The 25,693-nt window shown below is 41.9% G+C and overlaps 1 protein-coding gene across 1 annotated transcript in view; it reads right to left on the bottom strand.

Annotated features, from left to right (window-relative positions):
- The window catches only part of NMNAT2 (nicotinamide nucleotide adenylyltransferase 2), a 175,327-nt gene extending 152,374 nt beyond the window's left edge, over positions 1–22,953 (bottom strand). Inside the window, exon 1 of the mRNA XM_050765920.1 lies at positions 22,426–22,953. Within this exon, the coding sequence (XP_050621877.1) occupies positions 22,426–22,510 (85 nt within the window). The 5' untranslated portion in view covers positions 22,511–22,953. The remainder of the gene's footprint in view (positions 1–22,425) is intronic.
- Positions 22,954–25,693: the final 2,740 nt, after the last annotated feature.

Here is a 25,693-nt window from a genome sequence, read left to right as displayed (position 1 = left end):
CAAAGAGAATAAAATACATAGGAATCCAACTTACAAGGGATGTGAAGGACCTCTTCAAGGAGAACTAAAAACCACTGCTCAATGAAATAAGAGGACACAAACAAATGGAAGAACAATCCATGCTCATGGATAGGAAAAATCAATATTGTGAAAATGGCCATACTACTTAAGGTAATTTATAGATTCAATGCCACTCCCACCAAGCTACCAATGACTTTCTTCACAGAATTGGAAAAACTACTTTAAAATTCATATGGAACCAAAAAAGAGCCTGCATTGCCAAGACAATCCTAAGCCAAAAGAACAAAGCTGGAGGCATCATGCTACCTAACTTCAAACTATACTACAAGGCTACAGTAACCAAAACAGCATGGTACTGGTACCAAAACAGAGATATAGACCAATGCAACAGAACAGAGCCCTCAGAAATAATACCACACATCTACAGCCGTCTGATCTTTGACAAACCTGACAAAAACAAGAAATGGGGAAAGGAGTCCCTATTTAATAAATGGTGCTGGGAAAACTGGCTTGGCATATGTAGAAAGCTGAAACTGGATCCCTTCCTTACACCTTATACAAAAGTTAATTCAAGATAGATTAAAGACTTAAATGTTAGACCTAACACCATAAAAACCCTAGAAGAAAACCTAGGCAATACCATTCAGGACATAGGCATGGGCAAGGACTTCATGACTAAAACACGAAAAGCAATGGCAACAAAAGCCAAAATTGACAAATGGGATCTAATTAAACTAAAGAGCTTCTGCACAGCAAAAGAAACTACCATCAGAGTGAAAGGCAACCTACGGAATGGAAGAAAATTTTTACAATCTACCCATCTGACAAAGGGCTAATATCCAGAATCTACACAGAACTTAAACAAATTTACAAGAAAAAATCAAACAACCCCATCAAAAAGTAGGCAACAGATATGAACAGACACTTCTCAAAAGAAGACATTTATGCAGCCAACAGATACATGAAAAAATGCTCATCATCACTGGCCGTCAGAGAAACGCAAATCATAACCACAATGAGAGACCATCTCACACCAGTTAGAACGGCGATCATTAAAAAGTCAGGAAACAACAGGTGCTGGAGAGGATGTGGAGAAATAGGAACACTGTTACACTGTTGGTGGGACTGTAAACTAGTTCAACCATTGTGGAAGACAGTGTGGCGATTCCTCAAGGATCTAGAACCAGAAATACCATTTGACCCAGCAATCCCATTACTGGGTATATACCCAAAGGAATATAAATCATGCTACTATAAAGACACATGGACACATATGTTTATTGCAGCACTATTCACAATAGCAAAGACTTGGAACCAACCCAAATGTCCATCAATGATAGATTGGATTAAGAAAATGTGGCATATATATACCATGGAATACTATGCAGCCATAAAAAAGGATGAATTCATGTCCTTTGTAGGGACACGGATGAAGCTGGAAACCATCATTCTCAGCAAACTATCGCAAGGACAGAAAACCAAACACTGCGTGTTCTCACTCATAGGTGGGAACTGAACAATGAGAACACTTGTACACAGGATTGGGAACATCACACACTGGAGCCTGTCATGGGGTGACTGCACCCATTGACTCTTCATTTACATTAGGTATATCTCCTAATGCTATCCCTCCCCCTCACCCCACCCCATGACAGGCCTTGCGAAGAAATGTATACAGATGTAACAAAACTGCACATTGTGCACATGTACCCTAGAACTTAAAGTATAATAAAAAAAAAATGCTAAGAGGGTAGTTAAGCCCTAGAGACTGAGTCACATAGCATGTTTGCAACTTCTATATCTTAGATTATAGGCTGACTCTCTTCTTCTTTGTTCTTGTTCTTAAATGACTAGGAGAGACCAGAGATCAGACCTCCTTCCCTTCAAATAGTTGATCTTTGTTATAGATTAACTGCCTCCTTTATTGTCCTGAACCTAACTCAGACTCAGGTGGTGCCAAAGACCCTACGACTGTCAAATCTTCAGTGTGGAAAGTCAAATATTATCTTTCCTAAAAGAATAAGACCATCTTGACTAATCCAGTAGTTGTAACTATGCATTAAGACTTATATAGAAAGATGTTGAAATTTTGTTAGCCTTCCCTAAAATTTGTCTGCATAAATGATTTCAAACTTCTATGCTTCAGAATACTGACTTCCATTTTCAGAAATCTGTGCATTCCAGGTGGCTATCCTCAAACTCTGCACTCGAATAAACTCTCTTTAAACTAGATTCTGACCCATTTGATTGTTTTTTTGTTAACATGCTTGATAAATATTAGTTCACATATTAATTTATAGTGATTATTTATCGGAGGGGATACTCAGAGTTACTCACAACACAGGCCAAAAAATTTTTTCAGAATGTCAGGCCACTGCTGCTCCCTGTTCCACTCCCTCAAGGCAGGAGGAGTATCTGTAATTTCCCACAAAGGTCTTTGGACAGGTAACCTCTGGGGATAATTCAAAAAGGGAGGGGAAAGGAAGCTGAGTATCACCTAATTGACAAGTTGGTTTTTCTTTCCTCTTGCCCATTCCTTTAATCTCTGCAGATTGGACTTTACCCCAAAGCTGCTGTCATGCAGTAAAACATCATGTCATGCATAAACAACATCATATCTTTTTTTTTTTTTTCCGAGATGGAGTTTCGCTCTTGTCACCCAGGGTGGAGTACAAGGACTTGATCTCGCCTCCCAGGTTCAAGCAATTCTCCTGCCTCAGCCTCCTGAGTAGCTGGGATTACAGATGCCCACCACCACACCCAGCTAATTTTTGTATTTTTAGTAGAGACGGGGTTTCACCATGTTGGCTAGGAGGGTCTCCTACTCCTACCTCAGGTGATCCACTGGCCTCGGCCTCCCAAAGTGCTAGGATTACAGGCATGAGCCACTGCGCCCAGCCAAACAACATCATATCTTATTCCTATTTCCTCCCTCCCAAACTTTTCAAGACTGCAGAAACATGTCGTTTCTCAGTTTCTTTAAACAACAACAAAAAAATGTTTAATCGCAATAGCCTGAAATAAGTCAATTTGCATGTAAAAGAAATGTGTGTGTGTAAATTACTGTGGGTTCTATTAAGTTGGGGGAAGGGACAAGTGAAGAAGAATAACCCCCCCCCCCAAAAAAATGGCACTAAAGCATCTCAGTAGCCATGGGGAGTCCCCACTCAGGAAACTGCCCTTACCCACCTCCCCACCATTCCTTCCATCCACTGTGAGAGCTCAGTACAACAACAGATGAAACCACAAAGAACCAATCGTAACAAAGCAAGTGCAGTTCGAAGGGCAAATTCCACATGGAGAAGTTGTTCAGGCCTTTTTAATGAATATTCATAGCCATATGATTTACTGGGCAAACTGGGATGTTGGGTTTAAACATCCACAAGGGGTTCAGCAGGGAGTTCTTTATTCACTACATTTAAATGCAAATGATAACAAAATTGCATGACAATACACATTGAAAAGTTGATTTAATGCAGCATAAGAGAAGGATTAGGGAATCAGTAAGAAGGACTTTATTTCAATTCTTTATGGGGGGTTAAAGTCAGGCCAGACAGAAGCCAAGAATTCAAATGCTATTACAGGAGACAACCTTGTCACCAAACAGGATTTGTTTAATTATTTTTCTCCTCTTGCGAAGAAATAGAAGAAAAAAGGTCCCTATTTTTGTTCATCAAAGATATCTATAACTACCCATTAGTACTCCTGATCAGCAGGAGTTTATCTCACCAAACTGAAAATAATTCAGGCAAAAGCCCAGAAATGTAATTTTTTTTTTTTTTTTTTTTTTGAGATGGAGTCTCACATTGTTGCCCAGGCTGGAGTATGGTGGCGCAATCTCAGCTTACTGCAATCTCTGCCTCCCAGGTTCAAGTGATTCTCCTGCCTTAGCCTCCTGAGTAGCTGAGACCACAGGTGCACACTCGGCTAATTTTTGTATTTTAGTAGAGACGGGGTTTCACCATGTTGGCCAAGCTGACCTTGAACTCCTGACCTCAGGTAATCCACCCGCCTTGGCCTCCCAAAGTGCTGGGATTATAGGCGTGAGCCACTGTACCCAGTCTTAGAAATGTAATATTATACTTAGTTAGCCTGTGCCATATTGAGGGGGAATGCATATGCTTAGAAATACTGGAAGCATTTCCCAGACCCTTTTTCTGACTGATGAGAAACGCTGGCTGTTGAGGGGCTCCAAGTTGAAAACCACTGATATAGGAACATCTTCTAACACAGACATTCATGGCTTTGAAAAGATAGAGAACTAAATGCTCCATTTCACGGGAAGAATGGCCCATTGTGTCCAGTAGGAGCTCTACTCTGGAGGGGAAGCCTTGGAGGCCCCTCATGATATGAGAAAGATGTGAAAGACAATGCTTTACAGGCAATGTCAATGCTAAATTGTCACCCGCTGTTGGTCTAGAGTGGAAGCATTATTATATCTGCTCAAAGATCGGAATTAGACATCTTCCCTTACCAGTCCTGTCTGCAACCCAAATGGTCAAGCAAACAAATGCAAAATGGGGAGGAAAAACATCCTGTCTGTAAATGCAGGTCAGATAGACAGAAAAGAAATTATGTACCAACTAAAAGGATCTCAGGCCAGGCGCGGTAGCTTAAGCCTGTAATCCCAGGACTTTGGAAGGACGAGGTGGGATGATCATTTGGGCCCAGGAGTTTGAGACCAGCCTGGGCAACATGGTGAAACCGTATCTCTACAAAAAATACAAAAATTAGCCAGACTTGGTTGAATGTGCCTGTAGTCCCAACTACTTAGAAGGCTGAGGTGGAAGGCTCACGTGAGCCCAGGAGGTCAAGGCTGCAGTGAGCTGTGATGGCACCACTGCACTCCAGCCTGGGTGACAGAGCAAGACTCTGTCTTAAAAAAAAAATAATAATGAAAGAAAGGATCTCACCTTCGAGACAATAGGATTCTAGGATTTGCTTCAAAATAATATAGGGCAAGGATCGGGAAGTGGGTAGGGGTATCAGCACATCAAAATGAGGACGGAATTGATAATCATTGCAGCTGGGTGATAAGTACATCAAGTTCATTGTTGTATTGTTCTGTTTATTTTTGCATATGTTTAGAATTTTTCATAAGAAAAAATGGCTTTTTTATTATTTGGTTTTTAAAAGATTCCACTTCAACCAATGTAAATATGACACTATCCACCTCTGTTGGGACAAAGTCATCATTGCAGGGAACAAGGTCATTTAGCCGCTTACATGGGAGCCCTGGGAACAGGGAAGCATCTACCACATGGCCAGGAGGGAGGAGCTTGACAAAACTGAGACTTTAAGACATGGACAAGAGTTGATTGGAGCTTTCAACAGAACTCTTTTTAGTTTTATTGTTTTTTGTTTTTTGTAGAGACAAGGTCTCACTCCAAGAGAACTTGTTTTAAAAATAACAGCCCTTTCAGTGAAATATCTAAAAACAAACTTGATAATTCCAGAATTCAGAAACGCTTAGTCTCAGCCCTGCCTGGGAACGTGCAAAGTGCCTTTGCTATTCCAAAGGCAGGATGTTATTCCCGGTGTGTGGTTGACATCTCACACAACTAAGTATGTGCTCTGACCCCCAAAGTTCTGGAAGGTACCACATCTTGACAATACACCAGTCAGACTTTTTAATAAATTGGAATAGCTTAGCAGTTACTCCACCAAATGACAAATTTTTCAGAATGTCAGGACATTTTAACATGCAAGTAGCTATAGCTTACCTAACTTGATTCATTTAGGAAGAGAGAGAGTGCCATAAATAAAGGGATTACTCGCTATGCTAAGTTCAATGATAGATAAGACAGCACAATCAGGCCACATCAGAATGCAGCATCACAAATTGAATTGAATAGAGGGATGTAGACAATGAAGGTATGTTTAAAGGAGATAAGACAGAATGCTATAAAGACTGGGAATGTAATGACATCCAGATAAAAAGAACTAGAGCTTGTGAAGCCGAAAGAGAAGGGTGCTGGGACAGAGTAGCTGTCTCCACCTATTTGAATGTCTCTCAGTGGAAGATAGATTAAACTTGCTGCATGGATCTTGAGGAAAAGAACTAGGTCCAACACATGGGAGTCTCAGAAGCCCAGTGTCAGCTTGATAGAAGGGACAATCTTGAAAAAAGTGTAATTGTGCCAAATGCTATTTGGCTGCTTTGGAAAATAGTGCATTCTCTGGACCTGAAAGATCTCAAGAAGAGATTGGACAGATACTTGTAAAGATGTTTTAAAAGGGATTTCAGAACTGGAAGACTATCTGCACAATTTTGAAATCTGCTTCAAACAGAGATTCTGTGATTTCTGAAGATGCAAACTTAATTGATAAACCAATGGTTTTTGTTTGGTCTGCTCAAAGTACAGTAAGTAGTTTACAAAGCTTCACTTCACTAGGTGCCATGTGCCCAAAACTTTTTTCAAACTGCGACTGAATAAAAAAGAAACTCAACTGCTCTGTCATTCCTTTTTTTTTTTTTCTTTTTGAGACAGAGTCTTGCTCTGTCACCTAGGCTAGAGTGCAGTAGTGAGATCTCAGCTCACTGCAACCTCCACTTCCTGGGTTCAAGCGATTCTCCTGCCTCAGCCTCCTGAGTAGCTGGGATTACAGGCGTGTGTTGCCAGGCCTGGCTAATTTTTGTATTTTTAGTACAGATGGGGTTTCAACATGTTGGTCAGGTTGGTCTCGAACTCCTGACCTAGTGATCCACCAGCCTCAGCCTCCCAAAGTGCTGGAATCATAGGTGTGAGCCTCCGCACCTGGCTTGATCTGCCACTCTTAAACCTACTTTTGCCTCACTGAAAAATCGTTCCTGCATGTCCCATGCACCTGCCTGAAGTGTCCAGTGGACACTTGACTCCGTATTTTTCACTCCTGCCAAGTTGCACACTTCATAGCCCCCAAACGTGACTTGCAGTTCCCACTGTGGATATCTGGGAAGAAGCATGAGCTTTTCCATCTTGAGGCAAGAATTATCTTGATTTTGAAGTCCCTAAGTCACTGGCACCTCGTGTTTGCTATCTGTCCTGTTTTTTCAGTCCTGTCTTGCTTGAATCTCTGTTTTCCTGTATTTTCTGGTTCCTAAATGCTTGCCTTTTTTTCTGATCATCTATTTTGCCTAGATGTTGAGATTTTGAATATTCCTAACAGTTTAATCATTCATTCATTTGCTAAATATTTAAAGTATCTCCATGTTCCTAGAACACGGTGCTAGGCACCCTAGGAGATACAAAAAAACCCACATGACCTTGCCTAGAGCTTATATCTGATGGATAATATGAGGCATGGACAGAAATAGCTACAACCCACAGCACAATGTGCTAAGTGCTATAAGAGAGGTACAAACCAAGTGCTATCAATGTTCGGAGGGAAGTGAGGTGCTGCAGAAAAACTAGATATGACTGCCCGAGCACTATGTAAAAGCCTGATGCAATTGGAGTGCTAATTTTCTAATCCTCAAATATAAGGTATATAAGGTATTAAATTTAAAGAAGGAGGTAGCTATGAAACAAGAAAAGGATAAATGTGTTCTGAGAAAATATACCTAATGTTCAACAGCAGATAAATGTCCAACGTTAGCCAGAGTGTGGTGAATCAATGTCCACTGTAAACCAAACACCAGAAAATCATCCCCGCCAGAAAATCATCCCCACCATGAACATGGCCATTTACGCAGTCAGCCAGAAAAATTACAATTATGAAATTGAAAGTACATTTGCTGCTTAAATGAGTCTTTTTAGAGATTTAGTTTAGACTGAAAATTGTTCGTCAAACAGTTCCTCTGGGTAATGGACTTCAACAGCACTTCCTATTTTAAGAACATTTTAGATATTTCCATTCCAACACCCAGAGGTAGGTTATACCAGGGGTTGGCAAGCTTTCTGTAAATGTCCAGAGAGTAAATACTTTTGATTTTGCAGTCCATAAAGTTTCTGTCACAACCACTCACCTCTGTTGTTTCAGTGTAAAAACATCCAGAGATAATACATACGTGAAATGAGAGTGGCTATGTGCCAATAAAACTTTATGAATACTAAAATTTTATTTTATGAAATTTATATGTGTCACAAAATATTATTGTGATTTTACATTTTTTTTCAGCCATTTAAAAATGTAAAAAGCCATCCTTAGCTCGCAGGCCTTACAAAATCAGGTAGCTGGCCACATACGGCCTGCAGGCCATAGTTTGTCAACCTTGAGTTATATCAATCACGCTATTTTACAAATGAGAAAGATAAGCCTCCAGGAGACTAAGTATATTCCCAGATCAACAGCCATTCAGTTTATTAATTTCCATATAAACAGAAAAAATGGAGTGGTAGGAAAAACTGGGGCCTTTACCCATTTTTTGTCAACATTGTTAACAGCAAGAGAACCTGATACATTATCTATAAATTTTGATTCCCTGGGGTATAACAAGTAAATAATTTTAAAATAGTGCTTAGCAAGATTGGTTCATGGAAAATGAAGCAATTATGGCTTGAATTTATATGTATAATATTTATTGTCTTAATTTTAATTTAACATGAACGACAGGTCTCTTTTTTAAAAAAAAAGTCTTCTAAAGATCTTGTAGTTCATGTGATGAGCTATGCACTGCTAAATATTTGCTAAATATCTGCACATAAATATTTGAAAAGGAATATGAATAGTCATGGATGTAGTTTCATCTCAGTGCTCCGTGGAGGAAGTATTCCACCTCTCTGTGGGCACTAAGATGAAGGGTTGGAAAAATGTTGAAGAATAAAGCATTGGCTGGGCACTGTGGCTGACACCTGTAATCCTAGCACTTTGGGAGGCTGAGACAGGAGGATCACTTTAGCCCAGGAATTTGAGGCCAGATGGGGCAACATAGTGAGACCTTGTCTCTAAAAATAAAAAATAATAATAAATTAAATTTAAATTTAAAAAATAAATAAAGCATCAGAAAACCCAACCCCTTACCATCGTGTCACTTTATTGAGTCTTTTAAATGGTAAATAATTTCAATAGTCATGGAGAATGATATATTTTTGTTTTTGTTTTCTTAAGACAGAGTCTCTCTCTGTCACCCAGGCTGGAGCACAGTGGCATGATCATGACTCACTGCAACCTCAACCTCATGGGCGCAAGCCATCTTCCCACCTCAACCTCCAGAGTAGCTAGGACTACAGATGCACACTACCACACTTGGCTAATTTTTAAATTTGCTGTAGAGATGGGATCTCCCTATGCTGCCCAGGCTGGTCTTGAACCCTTGGCCTCAAGGGATCCTCCCACCTCAGCCTCCCAAAGTGCTGAGATTACAGGTGTGAGCCACTGCCCAGCCAGAACCATAGTTTTATAAGAACAGAAATACACTTGATCAAGACCTCCAGGATTAGAGCTAAAAACAAGCGTCAAAAGACAGGATCGCCACAGTGCTTACTTTTCAGACAATTAAGCCTGTGGAGAAGAAAGCAGGCACATATCCAAATCCCACAAAATCATGGAAGATAAAACTAGGGTGAACCGAGTTCACCAAATCTGGGAATACTTGAGCAACAGGGGCATTCCAGTGAAGCACAGTAAAATCTAGATCCTAGGCAAGAACAAATCACGGGAGTGACTTTTTTGCTTATTTGTTGTTATTTTGGTGGGTTGTACAGCAATATAATTTCTCACTTGTGTATTTCATCGACAGATATACTTTATGCAATGTATAATGGTTCCATTTCAGAAAATAATAAAATCGTGGCTGGGCATGGTGGCACACCCCTGTAATCTCAGCACTTTGGGAGGCTGAGGCAGGCGGATCACCTGAGGTCAGGAGTTCAAGACCAGCTTGGGCAACACGGTAAAATCCTGTGTCTATAAAAATAATACAAAAAAAAAAATTTAGCCGAGCATGATGGCGGACGCCTGTAGTCCCAGCTACTCTGGAGGCTGAGGCATGAGAATCACTTTAACCTGGGAGGCGGAGATTGCAGTGAGCTGAGACAGCACCACTGCACTCCAGCCTGGGCAGCAGAGTGAGACTCCATCTCAAAAAATAAAAATAAAAAATAAGTAAATAAATAAAATCATGAAAAGAAAGAAAAAGAAAAAATCCTCTTCATTTCAAAGAGTGATACAGAAATAATAACTTTAAAATGTTTAGATAAAATCACAATGGCAGCTCCCTACTGAACTGCTAACAAAGGGAACATTGACATTTGGGATGCAGGTCCAACATCTGCCGTGTACTCCTTTGTCCATCACCTTTTGAGGCCTGCTAAAAAAAATCCTGGGTCAGATCTGAACCCTTGGCACTGTCCCCCTCCCAACCTGTTTTCTGGCTCTCTCATCTCCTGTCCTTCCCTCCCTTGCCCACCTGCACTCTAGCAAGTTCCCTGGAAATTCCTTAATGTGCCATGCTGTTGAGGCTTCCACACATATCCCGCTCTCTTCCCAGAATGTCATTCTCTCTCTCTCTCTCTCTTTTTTTTAATTTCCTTTTTTTTTTTTTTTTAAAGAGATGAAGTCTCGCTTTGTTGCCCAGGCTGGTCCTGAACTTCTGGGCTCAAGTGATCCCCCCAACTCAGCCTCCCAAGTAGCTGGGACTACAGGCACATGCCACCACACCCAGCTAATTTTTTAAATTTTTGTAGAGATGGGGTCTCATTATAAAGCCCAGGCTGGTCTCCAAATCCTGGGCTCAAGCAATCCTCCCACCTTGGCCTCCCAAAGTGCTGGGATTACAGGTATGAGCCACCACGCCCAGCCAAGAATGCCTTTTTCTATTCTGTCCACTCGGCAGCTTTAACTTTCAAGCTCAAACTCTCACTAACACCTGCTCTAATGGCCCATATACCATGTCCAGAGTGGTAATTTCCTCCATGCTCCTACTTTACCTCATTCTCACCTCTTTTGTAACACTTTTCACTTCAATTGCTTTGTTTAGTTTGTAATCTCTGCTAGAGATCAATAGCCATAGAGCCCTCCTGACTCTACCCTTCCTGCCAGTAAGTCTACCATAGACTTGAGATGAGGAATCTAACATGTCACTCATTACTCATTCAAAAAACATTTTTTTTTTAGATGGAGTCTCGTTCTGTCACCCAGACTATAGTGCAGTGGAGTGATCTAGGCTCAGTGCAACCTCCACCTCCTATCGTCCCACCTCAGCCTCCTGAGTAGCTAGGATTACAGGCATGCACCACCACGCTGGCAAATTTTTTGGAATTTTTAGTAGAGACAGGGTTTCCCCATGTTGCAGGCTGGTATGAAACTCCTGACCTCCAGTGATGTAGCCACTTCAGCCTCCCAAAGTGCTGGGATTACAGGCATGAGCCACCACACCTGGCCTCAAGAAACGTTTAATGAGCACTCACTGTGTGGCAGGCACTGTCCTAGGAGCCTGAGATACATTAATGAGCAGAGTAAACAAAGATCTCTGCTCTTGAGGAGCTCTAGCTGGGGAGACAGGCATTGAATAATAAGCATAAGAAAACAAGAAATAACATCCTTAGTTTAAATGTGATAAGCACAAGAGAGAAAAGATATAAGTAGAGCAGAATAAGAGGGACTGGGAGTGTGTGAGGTGCGATTTTAAATTATATGATCAGGGGAGTAGGATCTGCCAAGTGGACGATGAGGAGAAGGTTACATTTGAGCAGAGAACTGGAGGAGGGGAGCGAATGAGACATGGGCTACATGGGGAAGGGCATTCCAGGCAGAGGAAACATTCAGCACAAAGACTCTAAGGCCAAAGCAAGGACGTTCCGTGAGGTTAGCTAAGAATGAAGTGGAAGTGATGTGTTAGGGTTGAGGTGGGGGCAGGGTGGCTGATCATGGAGGTCTATAGGCCATGATGATGACTTTGACTTTGATTGAGTGAGATATGGAGCTATGGAGGATTTGGAGCAAAGGAGCAACATGATCTGACTTAGATTTGGCTTACATTTTGAAAGGATCGCTCTGGTTTTTTTTTGTTTATTTGTTTACTGAGACGGAGTCTCGCTCTGTGGCCCAGGCTGGAGTGCAGTGGTGCAATTTTGGCTCACTGCAACCTCCGCCTCCCAGGTTCAAGTGATTCTTCTGCCTCAGCCTCCCAAGTAGCTGGGACTACAGGCACGTGCCACCATGCCTGGCTAATTTTTTGTATTTTTAGTAGAGATGAGGTTTCACCTTGTTAGCCAAGATGATCTCGATCTCGTGACCTCATGATCCACCTGCCTCGGCCTCCCAAAGTGCTGGGATTACAGGTGTGAGCCACCATGTCCGGCCTAAAGGATCACTCTGATTATTTGTTAAGAATTGAGTGTTGCAACCAAGAGTGGAAGCAAAGAGACCAGTTAAGAGGCTATTGCAATAATTCAAATGAAAGATAACAGTGGCTTGCACCAGGGATGTAGATGGAGAGAGGTGGTTGGTCTTAGTTATATTTTGAAGATAAAGAGATTCCAAAACATTTGGACATAAATAATGTGTACAAAACAGGGAATAATTAAGCATTAGTCCAAGGTTTTTGGCCTAAGAAACTGGAACAAGAATAAAACTATAAGCATTTAGTCTTATCTAGGGAATATGCTTTACTGTCTCTTCTACTGCCTGGTAAATATTAAATGAGGTCAATATGTTGCAGCATGTCTACTCATGTGGAGGCAATTTGATGTAGGAGAAAAAACAGAAAAAGACTGCTATTTAGCTGCCATCACTTCCAGGGGTTAGCCTCAGAGTCTTGCTCCCTCGCTACTTCCTCCTCTTAACCTCTTATTGCCATGATCAAAAGAATTTTCCTGGCTGGCTCACTTGTATAATGCTAAAGAGAATTACGCATTAAATTTAATAAAAAACAGCTTAATGGCAGTATGGTTTAAATAAGCTCAAATAAAGTGGCTTCATGATCAGGATGATAATGGGGAAGATGATGATGCGGGTAGTGGTTATAATATTTGCCTTTGCTGCAGAGTTTACAAATCATGGAGACACTGGAAGATGTAGAAAGAGGAAGGAGCCAATACCAGGAGGATGGCCTTGGTCATACCACGTAAGCCACTGAAAGATCTTTTTAAGCTAAAAGACTTCTGAGGCTGGCTGCCAAACTATCCAAAAAAAGCAAATGTGTTCCATGCAATTGAGTGCTTATAATTGGAAGATCTCTGGAAGTGGAAAACTTCCCTCCTTGTAAACTGATGCTGCATTGACATATATTGAGATATGGAACATATCCATAAATAAAGTTATGTAATTCTCTATAAAATGAACTCCTATATCTCAGGTCTTAGTCTATAACATTGAATCCTAAAGAATTATTTTAAATGCTTTTGTTTAACTAAAATTTTGTGTATTGAATATGTTTAAATTTTTTTTTTTTTTTTTTGAAACGGAGTATTGCTCAATCGCCCAGGCTGGAGTGCAGTGGCGCAATCTCGGCTCACTACAAGCTCCGCCTCCCGGGTTCCCGCCATTCTCCTGCCTCAGCCTCGCAAATAGCTGGGACTACAGGCGCCCGCCACTACGCCCGGCTAGTTTTTTGTGTATTTTTAGTAGAGACGGGGTTTCACCGTGTTAGCCAGGATGGTCTTGATCTCCTGACCTTCTGATCCGCCCGTCTCGGCCTCCCAAAGTGCTGGGATTACAGGCATGAGCCACCACACCCGGCTAAAAAAATTTTTTTAAGACAAGATCTTGCTCTGTTGCCCAGGATGGAGTGCAGTGCTGTGATAATGGCTCACTACAACCTTGAACTCCTAGGCGCAAGCAATTCTCCTGCTTTAGACTTCAAAGCACTGGGATTATAGGCATGTGCTACCACACCCTGCCTGAAAAAATATTTTTGCATTCCTTTGTGTAGTTAGGATCTTTTTGAGCAATTCAGGATGATCCAAAAACCAAGCGTGAACAAGAACTGTGCTAGAAAGTGTATTTTACAGCATCATTAAACATTAACTAAACCACCACCACATTCAGGACACTGTACTGGTGACCAAGAAGACAATTATATAGAAAAATTAAGACTTGAAGTTTTTCAAAGAAACACTTTCAAAACTGGATTTTCATTCTCTCTTCCAGTCATGCATGGATTACTTTTAAACTATTGCCTATCGATAGAAAAATAACAAAATAAATATATTATATGTCTACTTTTTCATTTGCCTCTTGTGTCTGTGGATATCTTTGAAACAGAGGGGTTCAAACTTGAATGTTGGCAGGTTATGCTTTTTAGTTTGCCTTCACACTTTAGGCTGTTCATTTGACTTAATCTAAAATTGGAAGTTTATATAGAAATGTTTCTCTGGCACCCATAACATTTCAAAGGATGTTCCTACTAAGCAATAATTCAAATGATTTGAGAAATAATTGAATTATCTTAATTCTGATAGTTCTAAGCAGAAAGGCTTAGAAATATAGAATAGGAACAAGTAAAACAAAAAGAGAAGAGAAACTGAAATAAATATTTCAAGACTCTTAGGACATCAGCTCTGTTCTTCATTAGACCATATTGCTTAGTTTGGAATACATTCTAGACAGAAGATTTGCCTCTCATGGTTAGGTTGTTTTCACATGAGGTTCAGTTAGTCAGTGCAGCAGAAAAAAGTAAACTGAGTCAACAGTTTGTGTGAACACAAATGTCTACATTTTCTTTTTCAGCCCATTATTCTTGTGTCATGAGCAGACACTGCTCCTGCTAGTGAAACCACCTTGAGTGATCCATGAGTTACCACTTGTGTACCTTCAACTTACCAACAAATTAGGTAGGATTCCCAAGCATCTACCTCTTTTTTTTTTTTTTTTGAGAAGGTGTCTTGCTCTATTGCCCAGGCTGGAGTGCAGTGGCGAGATCTTGGTTCACTACAACTTCCACCTCCCGGATTCAAGCAATTCTCCTGCCTCAGCCTCCCAAGTAGCTGGGATTACAGGTGCCTGCCACCACCCCTGGCTAATTTTTGTATTTTTAGTAGAGATGGGGTTTCATCATGTTGACCAGGTTGGTCTTGAACTCCTAACCTCAAGATCGGTCCCTCTCAACCTCCTAAAGTGCTGGGATTACAGGCAGGAGCCGCTGCGCCTGGCTACTTTTTTTTTTTCCTTTGAGATAGGATCTCACTCTGTTGCCCAGGCTGGAGTGCAGTGGTGTCATCATGACTCACTGCAGCCTTGACCTCCTTGGTCTCACGATCCTTCCATGTCAGCCTCCCATTGCTCAAGCGATCCTTCCACCTCAGCCTCCCATGCAGCTAGGACTACGGGCACGTGCCACCATGCCCAGCTAATTTTTATAATTTTAGTAGAGATGGGGTTTCACCATGTTGCCCAGGCTGGTCTCAAACTGCTGGGCTCAAGTGATCCCAAAGTATTGAGATTATAGGCATCAACCACATGCCCAACCCCAAGCATCTACTTAAGCGTAATGTCACAGCCATCATCAGAGTGGTGGGCAAGTCAAAAGTGGTTTTGTGAACTACTATCAGTTATTCCTAATTTTACAGCCTCAACATTAAAAAGAGTCAAATTTAGGATATTGATTATCTTCATTTTATATATATATTTTTTTAAAAAGCAGAAAACCTTTCTTTTTCCATTTTATTTCCATACTGTTAATAAATTTTATATCTTTCTTGCATGAATAAATTTTAATAATCTAACTGGAATCTACTGGGAACTTTCATTATAAGACTCAGACATCCCAGGTCACAAAGAAACTTTGCATTTAGGTATTCTGTCACATCAGTGCTTGGTTAGAACACATATTACCAAAATTTTCAAGTAAGAAGTACGAATCTTTACTTTCCCCACCAACCCCTAAACCTGCTTCTCCTCCAGCATTTTCTATTCATCCACCTTGGATAGAAACCTGCAAATTACCCTGGACTACTTCACCATCACACACTCATCACATCACGAAATGAAGATCTCTCTCTCTCTCTCTTTTTTTTTTTTTTTTTTTGAGATGTAGTCTTGCTCTGTCACTCAGGCTGGAGTGCAGTGGTGCGATCTCAGCTCACTGCAACCTCTCCCTCCCAGGTTCAAGCGATTCTCCTGTCTCAGCCTCCCAAGTAGCTGGTACTACAAGCACATGCCACCACGCCCAGCTAATTTTTTTGTATTTTTAGTAGAGACGGGGTTTCACTGTGTTAGCCAGGATGGTCTCGATCTCCTCTCCTCGTGATCTGCCTGCCTCAGCCTCTCAAAGTGCTGCGGTTACAGGCGTGAGCCACCGCACCCGGCCAAATGAAGATCTCTTTTACCTCCTAAATAACGTTCAGATACACATTCTCCATCCCAGAAACCACCAGCCTGGGCCAGGTGACCATCTTCTTTGGGTTGAATCCTTTATTGCTGAAACACATGCCTAACTGGTCACCACATTCTTGCCCTTCACCAATCTATATTAAACATTTAATTAAATCATAATTTAAAGATATGGCTATGTTACCCCTTTACTTTAAAAACAATGCAATGTCTTCTCATTGTCATTGGGATAAAGTCTAAAATCTTTAAAATGACTTAGGAGCCTTCGTAATTGTTCTGACATTCAACTACCCCTCTCTAGTCTCACCTCTCACTCCACTTCTCCTTGAGCCATCCTGAACTTTTCCTTGTTCTATTATTCTATGTCTCTGTCTCTTCACCCTAGCCTTTGTACATGGCTGATTCCTCTGCCTGGAACAAGATTCTATACATTCATTTAAAAAATTTATTCAACAACTATTATGGCGATCCTACTACATGCTAGGTACTAGGAAATATATCAGTGATGACACCAGGCATTGTTTCTGTCTTCAAAAAGCTTAAGGTCTACCATGGGAAACAGCCATAAAACACATGAGATGAAAGTTATGGCCTGGAAAACATAAGGTGATGTGGGAACAAATGTCAGGGTAGCCAGACTTAATTTAGGAGTCAGTGGAGGTTCCCTGAGAAACTATCGTTGAAGCTAAAATCCGAAGAATGAATAGGTGTTAGCTGAGGCAACAGAAGAGTGGGAAGAAAGGAGGAAGTTGGAGGAGTTATGGAAAGCCCGTTCTAATGACAAAGTTAAATGAAAAATATAAGAGTATTAAGAAAAGAAAGACCTTTTGGGTTAGACACAGATATCTTTGTTGGATATATTTTGTTGGAGGTCTGTGTTGCCAAGGAAAAAAATTTGTAAGGTTCTCATGACCCTTTGTTGACAGCTAAGTTCAAATGGCTTCTTCTTTCATAGGTACTATTGCAATTATAAGGAAATAAAAAAGAAGCGTCATGAGTGAGAGAGTCTAGATATCAAGAAAGAGGTTCTATACTGATTTTTGCTGATGAATTCGACCCAATGACTTACACATGTACCTCTGCCTTATCAATCGTAAAAGTGGATACTATTATTCAGTTTACCTTGCAGGGTAGGATCAAATTAGATAGTGGTACAAAGGAAAAGAGTACCACATGTGCTTAATAACTTTTATAATATAAGAATTTTGATCACATTCAACAGCTTCTTGATTTATAGCCGTTCTGTATATTTATTAGTAGCAACTCAAATTCATTTTTCTTATGGTTTCTAGCTGTAGCAGTAGGGGCTGCATCTCCAATTCTGCAACAAGTAGAAGGCCCTCTTCATTACCCTTTAAGAGAACAAAATTGGATTACATCTCTTCAAATGATCCAGCTCAAAGCAAAAAAAAAAAAAAAAATTTGAAATAGAAAAACTGGAAAATCCATTAATTTTACAATTATTAAAAAGCAGGATACAGCTGGATGCAGTGGCTCACATCTATAACCCCAGTTACTTGAGAGGCTGATGTGGGAGGATTGCTTGAGGTCAGGAATTGGAGACCAGCCTCAGCAAAATAGCAAGACCCTGTCTCTAAAAGAATTAGCCACCAGGGTGTGCCCATGGTGCCTGTAGTCCTAACTGCACAGGAGGCTGAGGTGAAAGGTCCGCTTGAGCCCAGAAAGAGAACTGAATTTGGTCATTTCTGGCTGTCACAGCCAACATACCCTCCTCTTTTTGGTCACATTCTCCTGGATGCTGGTGGAGGGACCATTGCTGTGGAGGAAGGCGGTGGCCGTGAGCATGCACCCAGCCTAAGCATGCAATTCTACTATGCCACAGGCTCGGGTACATGGAGAATGATTATAGTAGATCTTGTACCATTTGAGTTATCAGTATTGTGGATCTTTTTGAAGAAATATGACTTTTCAAAGAAATATTAATTTTCAAAAATAGCGGCTGCCATAAGTTTCCAATTCCAATTGTTCTCACTGAAGCTTATTTCAGAAAGCTCTCCCTGGTATTAACCACCTGACCTGAATGACTGACTCCTCGCCACCTGGTCATCCCTCTCTGTCAGGCATTAGACCTCTGACTGGCTTAAAGGGAGGAAAGATATTAGACTTTGGTAATTTTGGGAGACAATATCAGAGCGCAGTAAAAAGAAAATAGTTTTTGGAGTCAGGTAGACCTGGATTTAATCCGCAGTTAGCAGAAACAGGAGTTTGAGGCTGCAGGAAGCCGTGACCCTGCTGCTGCTCTCCAGCCTGGGCAACGGAGCAAGACCCTATACCTACAAATTAAAACAGAAAAAATACAAAAAATAGCTAGAAATATTTCTGCTGTGATGAAATTCCCCAATTCCTGTTTTTTTTTTTTTAGTAGCCAAATTAATCTGAGCTATATTTTCTTACTTTTCTATTTAAACTTTCTCTCTGACTTCCCAGTGGTAGATTTATTGACAAATATAGCTATAAATGTAAAGAAAGCCACATTAAATTATAATCTCTACATACTTAAAAACTAAGCAGTTACATTTTTAAAAACTTCCACATTATCTTCTTATGTAATGAGGCAGACCCATGAGATATGACATCATTCATTTATGGGTTTACTTTGCCAAAAACTTTTACTCATCCTGAAAGCATTTTAGTTACAGTTGAGTATACAAGTGTCAAATATCTCTCACAAATATTATTTTTTCCTGTATGTTTCTATAGCTTCAAATAGGAGAAATAATATCAGCTTCCCTTTCAGAGTAAAAGAAAATTTCATTCTAAAAAATTTTACAAATATTGAGAATTGTACAAGTGCTACTTTACAAAAATGAAGAGTGAGTCTTTAGTTTTGAATGCCACTTCTCTTTTTGTTTATAGTCTTTCTCTTTTTCCTTTGGTAAGAAATTGAATTTCAAGATACAGGAGCTCTATTTAAAATGTCTAATTTCAAAGTCCTGTTTGTGTCTGTTTTTTAAAAAAATTTATTACAAATTTCAGTCACCTTAAAGAAAGTTTGAAAAAAAATTTTTAAAGACAGAATCTGGCTGTATTACTTAGAATAGAGTGCAGTGTGCTATCTCGGCATACTGTGACCTCTGCCTCCCAGGCTCCCACCTCAGCCATCCTCCCACTTCAGCCTCTAGAGTAGCTGGGACTACAGGCATGCACCACCATACCTGGCTAATTTTTATATTTTTTGTAGAGATGGGGCTTCACCAGGTTGTCCAGTCTGGTCTCAAACTCCTGAGCTCATGTGATATGCCCATCTTCGCCTCCCAAAGTGCTGGGATTGTAGGAGTGAGCCACCACGCCTGGCCAAAAGTTTGATAATTTAGTTGTATTAATTATTTCTGTGTTGTCAGAGAGAAAATTTTAAAAGCCATTTGAAAGGAGGAAATAGTTAATAAATAACTGGTTTCTTTAGAGATGAGACAAAGATCTTAAGGAAATGCATATATAGGAATCTCGCTTAGTTGATGGTCAACTTAATTCTGTTAGTTTATGGTTCATGAAAATAGAGTGTTCATGGAATTCTGCAGTCAGAAGATGAGTGGGCACTTCCTGCAGCCTTTGTTGTAGTACGAAGGTCTTTGCAAGAGGAATCAGGAACATGAGGCTAAAGTCTCAGTGCCACCTATTCTCCATGTGTGTTCATGAGAAAGTCACTTGGCTTCTGTCAGTTTCTTATTTGTAAAATAGAGGTAATAATGTATTTCTTATAAGGTTTTTAATAGGAATAAGTAACTTAACGTAGATGAAAAAGTTTTGTTAACCAGAACTGCTCTACAAAAATAAATTATAAAATTTATCCAGAGCTCAAAGATTCACATAAGAGATTCTACCAAAAATAGTTTAATGTGTATTTGTGTTCTTATTCTTGCTTCATTTTTACTTGTTTATGTGCTAAATTCTTCATTAGGTAATAAGCTCCTTAAAGCCATAGTGAGTGAACATATCATATCCTTTTTTTGTGTTGCTCTCTGAATTATACTTTAATGGACATGCAAAGGACTTTGTTGACATTCTGCCCTGGTCCTCAGTTCTTACACCAAGTAAATAATCGCTACTGCCAAAAGTCTCCTTTTCACCTTTCTATATCTAAACCCTTCCACTGCAACTCAGACCTATTTCCACATAGTCTATCCTTGAAGCTCATGGAGAATTGGCAGGTCAGTGTTTGCTTAACAAAAGCCTTTATTACTGTTAACAAAGAATCTTCAGTTGCAGGACAGAATTTTTGGTTCTCAATCCAAATCTGTTTCTCTTGTAATCTAAAATAAGTGGGATTTCATAGCTCCAGGAAGAAAGGAGTAGTACCCACTGGGTCACCAAAGATTCTTAGAGTCACAGAGTTTTATCCCCAGCCCAGTGGCTCTTCCCTACTCCTCCTTTCTCTTGGTTCCAAAGGAAAACCCGTCATTGCCTGGTCAAGGGAGAGGAGTAAAGTGCATCAACAGAAATTGCCAGAGGACATATGGACAGACAGGAAAAGAAGGAAAGGGATGAAGACACCAGCATCAAAGGGCACTGGGCACTGACATTCCTTAGAAGACTGATGAGATGCTCTTGTCTACCCTGATGCTTGAACAGAAGTCCTTATTTAACAGGCAAGTTGGCATTGGTTCTTAATAAAAGACTTTTAAAAGCTGAACGAATGGTGAAGAAGGGATGGCTGTTTCTCAGCCTCCCTCCTTCTATGGTGTAGATATGCCTACCCGATTTGCCCTCTGCTCAAAGTAGTTCTATATTCTTTCCATGAGGTTTTTAACAAGCGATCCCAGTTCAGCGCACCTTTTAAGTTTAAAGATGAATATTTTTAGCCTAAACCACCTCGCCCTGTCTTTACTGCTGTAATGTGGTTTTCATTAAACCTCTCCAGGAGGGCTCGCGCAATCCTCAAGCTCCGGATAAACACGTGTGCCCTCATCCAGCTCCGGCGCGCCCTGCATTTCAGCACCGCCGCCTCTGGAGAGCGCCTCGCTGGCGAGCCAGGTCAGGGCCTCCCACCCGCTCTCTCATCCATCCCAGCCCACTCACTCTTCCCTACTCCTCGCTTCTCTCAGTTTCAAGAAAAAGCACCCCCAACTTCTAACTTCTCAATTCGTGCTTCTAAAGTGACCTCCGCGTCCCTCTTTCCGTGTCTAAACGCTCATGCCCCGCTCCTTTGAGTCCTACTAGCAGCTGCGAAGCCGCGTGGTTTCCCACCGGTGGCGCGAGACCTCCAACAGGCATCCATCGATCACCTTTCCCCTGCCGCTCCTGGACCCCGAACCAGCCAGCCAGATGCCCCCGCTCGCTCTCTCTGGCTCCACGCCCCAAAGCTTCTAAGAAACAAACGCGCGATGATGAGTCCCCTCCCCCCAACACGCACACGCATATACTCACACACACTCATTCGCACATTCATACACACACTAGACGCTTCAAACCTTCCGCGTGCCATGGCCACCCTGGGCAGAGCCTCAGCCAACTTGGGCCCCTATCCTTCGGCTCCGGCTCCCGCAGGGCCTCCCGCAGCCGCCACCCGGCCCCCTCCCTGTCCTAGGCAGCGGGTTCCTGAGGCCGAACCTAGGCGGAAAAGGGCCCCCTCCCTATTCGCTCAGCATCCACCTCGCACGGGCAACACACGGCCCACAATTCCCAAACACTCGTCCCTGGGCCGCCCAGAACCACCAGCCAAATCTGAAATTAATCTTGAAGCCCCAGCCCCTGTCACTGGTGTGTTGGGCGCGAGTGTTTTGTGAATCCGAGGCACATACATGATTTAACTCCTTCGAGATTTCGGCCCATCCTAAACAAACAGCACGTTATCTCCAGCCTCCTCCTCCCCCTACTCGGCGCCCCAACCTCTGCCCCCATCCCGGTCCTCGCCAGCCTGGTAGCCGAACCACCACCACACCGCCGCACTCCAGTTCTGGTATCTCGAACCCCTGCCCAGCCCCAAATGACACTTGTCTCTAGTCCTCTCCCATCCCCCACCTTTGGCCCCCTGCAAGCCGGGTCTGGCCCCAGCAAGTGACGCCTCGGAAACGCAGTCTGCCTCCCCTCCCCCGAGTCCAAAATAAAAGGGCCGACCTCCACCAGCTGGATCAGCCGGCGCACCCCTCCGAATGGGGCACACGCCTTCCCGTTCGATCGCCCTGGAAAACACAGGTGCCTGGGAAAGGAGAGGAGCGGAAGCGGCTTCCAGAGGTGGGCGGGAGGACTCACCAAACATCTGAATGTGCCCTTTGGTGATGGGATTGAAGCTGCCGCAGGCGAGCAAGATAACGTGGGTCTTGGTGGTCTCGGTCATGGTGCAAGTGGGTCCCTCGCGGTGGTCTAGGGGTTGCCTCTCTTTTTGTGTCTCGTTGTGTCTGCAGAGGGAGAAAGGAAGGCGAGGCTCCGGCGGTGGATGCTGTGGACTCCAAGGAGCCGCTCCAGACGCAAACCGCGTCACTCTCCGCCTCCCCTTAACGCTTGCAGCTCCGGCAAGCTCCGAGGCTGCTTTTGTATTGCTCTGCTCTCTTCTCTCCTCGGTCCCTCTCTTTTCGTTCTAGCTTCTCGTCTTGGTGCCCCACCCCATCCTTTCTATCGCCCCCAGCCCGCTTCACTTCATCACTCTCTTCCTTAGAGTTTATCCAGAAGGCAAGACGTGGTACCCAAGCTCGGAACCAAGAGCTCACAGCATGGTGTGGGCTCTTTCTGCCTCTTGCCTCATCTTGATTCAGTTTTCCTCCTCAGTCTAACATTTTTCTGTCCGCCCTACTTTCTCTAACATCTCCAAGTTAAAAAATGTTTCATCTTAAGATATTTTTTTCTTTCTCTCTTCCTCAAAATTTTAAGTGAGAAATGACCATTGTTTATTTCAGTAGCATTCATTTCTGCCTTTCCTTTTTCCCTTATCTGATGATTCCAAACTATTGAGTCCAAATCTTGATCTGTTGTCGCAGAGAGATAGGGGTGATCTCAACCTTTCCTCTGCTATACTGATCCTTTTTGTGGGTGAAGCAATGCTATCCATTTGAGAGAACATGAAGGGGGCAGAGTTACTAAAACTGTATTAGAAAATTATGGGGATCCGCCGGGTGCGGTGGCTCATGCCTGTAATCTCAGCACTTTGGGAGGCCGAGGCGGGTGGATCACGAGGTCAGGAGTTCGAGACCAGCCTGGCCAGCATAGTGAAACCTTGTCTCTACTAAAAAACAAATACAAAAACTAGCCAGGCATGATGGCGTGTGCCTGTAATCCCAGTTACTCGGGAGGCTGAGGCAGGAGAATTGCTTGAACCCGGGAGGCGAGGTTGTGGTGAGCTGCGATCGCGCCACTGCACTCCAGCCTGGGTGACAGAGCGAGAATCCATCTTGAAAAAAAAAAGAAAATGATGGGGATCCTCCATAATCTACCAAAGTTGAGACAAAGACCATTTAACAAATGTTTCTTGAGGACTCACTGTGTGTCAAGTATTGCTATAAACCATGCTGGTGAAGCAAAGTCACTGTCTTCATTTTACTGGAGGAAGATAGACAATAAATATTAGATGGCAATTGTGCAATGCACAGTAAGTGAATGCAATTTACTCTCTCACAGAGCAGAGAGTGAGTGGAGAAGAGGAGATGAATCAAGTAGTCTGAGAAGGCCCTCTGGGGAGGTGACATTTCAGTGAAACCTGAGCGACAAGAGTAGTTGCTAGCCCACATATTCAGGGACAGGGAAGGGCTTACTGTGCTCATAGAAATGAAAGGCCAGTGTGGCTAGAAAATATGGGCAAAGGGAAAAATGATACAAGACTGAGCAGCAGGTGATCAGGGCCAGATCAAATGGGGCTTGTAGGCTAGGGCAAGAGTTAGACACTTTTCTAAGTGGAATAATAACAAAAGGAAGCCACTGAAGCTTTTAAGCAGAGGAATAATATGTAATTTACATTTTTATAAGATCTGTCTGGTTGCTGGGTGGAAAGGGAGGCCAAATGGGAAGACAAGGAAAGCATTTAGGAAAATCTGCTCACTTAGGCAAGTGGAGTTGTCCTGAGACTAGGGTTTATAGAGACGGGAGCAATGAGAAGTAAATGGTCTCAGGATACGTTTTATAGATTTTGAAATTTGGCTTAAACAATATGTAGACTGAAATTGAGAATAGTAGAGGAAGACAGATGTTCTATGCTTATGCAACAGAAAGAATCAATAATTATTTGCAGATGAACTGAATATAGAGGATAATTCTTTTTTTTTTTTTTTTTTTTTTTTTTTGAGACAGGATCTCACTCTGTCATCCAGGCTGGAATGCAGTGGCATGATCTCAGCTCACCACAGCCTCAACTTCCTGGACTCAAGCAATCCTCCCACTTCAGCCTCCCAAGTAGCTGGGACTACAGGTGTTTGCCACCATGCCCAGCTAATTTTTCATGTTTTTTGTAGAGACGGGGTTTCACTATATTGCCCAGGTTGGTCTTGAACTCCTGGACCTCAAGTAATCCACCCACAGCAGCCTCCCAAAGTGTTGAAATTAAAGGCGTGAGCCACTGACCCAGCCAGAGTCAATAGTTCTTAACTTAGAGATTGACAAGTACAAATATGTACCTATCCTGGGCTTCCAGTTTCTTGGATAAATTTCCATGCCATATTAATGAGTTGGTCACTGTTTTTTTTCTTATCCAAGAGCATGTAGTAGGTGTGGAGTAAATATTTGTTAAATTGTGATGAATAGCAAATCAACCCTAATATGCATAAAATTTCTAGTTTAAATAGAAGACTCCTAAGAACTGATGTATATTCATAATGGGGTTTGTATCTTCCCTAATATGATATGCAGATTAGTGGTGTAAAAAGAGCAAGAGCTTGTAAAGGGAGGCTGACTCGGGTACGAAACTCTGACACTCACTAGCTAGGCAATTGACATAATTATAGTTAAGCGATAAATATTTATTGAGTGTCAGCCATGCACCAAGCACTGATTTAGGGGCTGTGAACAAAACAGAGTCCCTAATTTAATACAGCTCACATTCCAGAAGAAATCAACAGACTGTAAACAAATGAATAAACATAATGGTAAAAAGTACCATAAAGAAAAATAAAGCAGAATGTGAAGAAAAGAGAAAGAAAGAAAATCGTCTTTTATTGCAGTGGTCAAAGATGGCCTCTCTGATAAGACAGTACTCGAACAGGGACCTAAATGAAGTGAAGGCATGTGTCACTTGAATATCTAGGGAAGAATATACCAGGCAGGACTGCCAGTATAAAGGGTCAGAAGACTAAGAGTGCTTGGGGGTGTTTGACAAGCACACCAAGGTGACTGGAGAAAACAAAGAATGTGGAAAGCACTCAAAGACAGGTCCAAAAAGTAGGACAGATCATACAGGGCCTTGCAGGTCTTGATTAAGGCTCTGGTTTTTTCACTGAGAAGGGATGGGAAGTCATTCAAGGGTTTTGAGTGGAGAAGTGACATGAGCTGACTCAACGTTTGAAAAGTGTGTTTTGCCGGGCGCGCTGGCTCAAGCCTG

The sequence above is a fragment of the Macaca thibetana genome, chromosome 1, assembly GCF_024542745.1.
Source record: "Macaca thibetana thibetana isolate TM-01 chromosome 1, ASM2454274v1, whole genome shotgun sequence".
NCBI lineage: Eukaryota > Metazoa > Chordata > Mammalia > Primates > Cercopithecidae > Macaca > Macaca thibetana.
The sequence above is the reverse complement of the archived record's forward strand: the minus strand, read 5'-3'. Positions and strand labels throughout refer to the sequence as shown.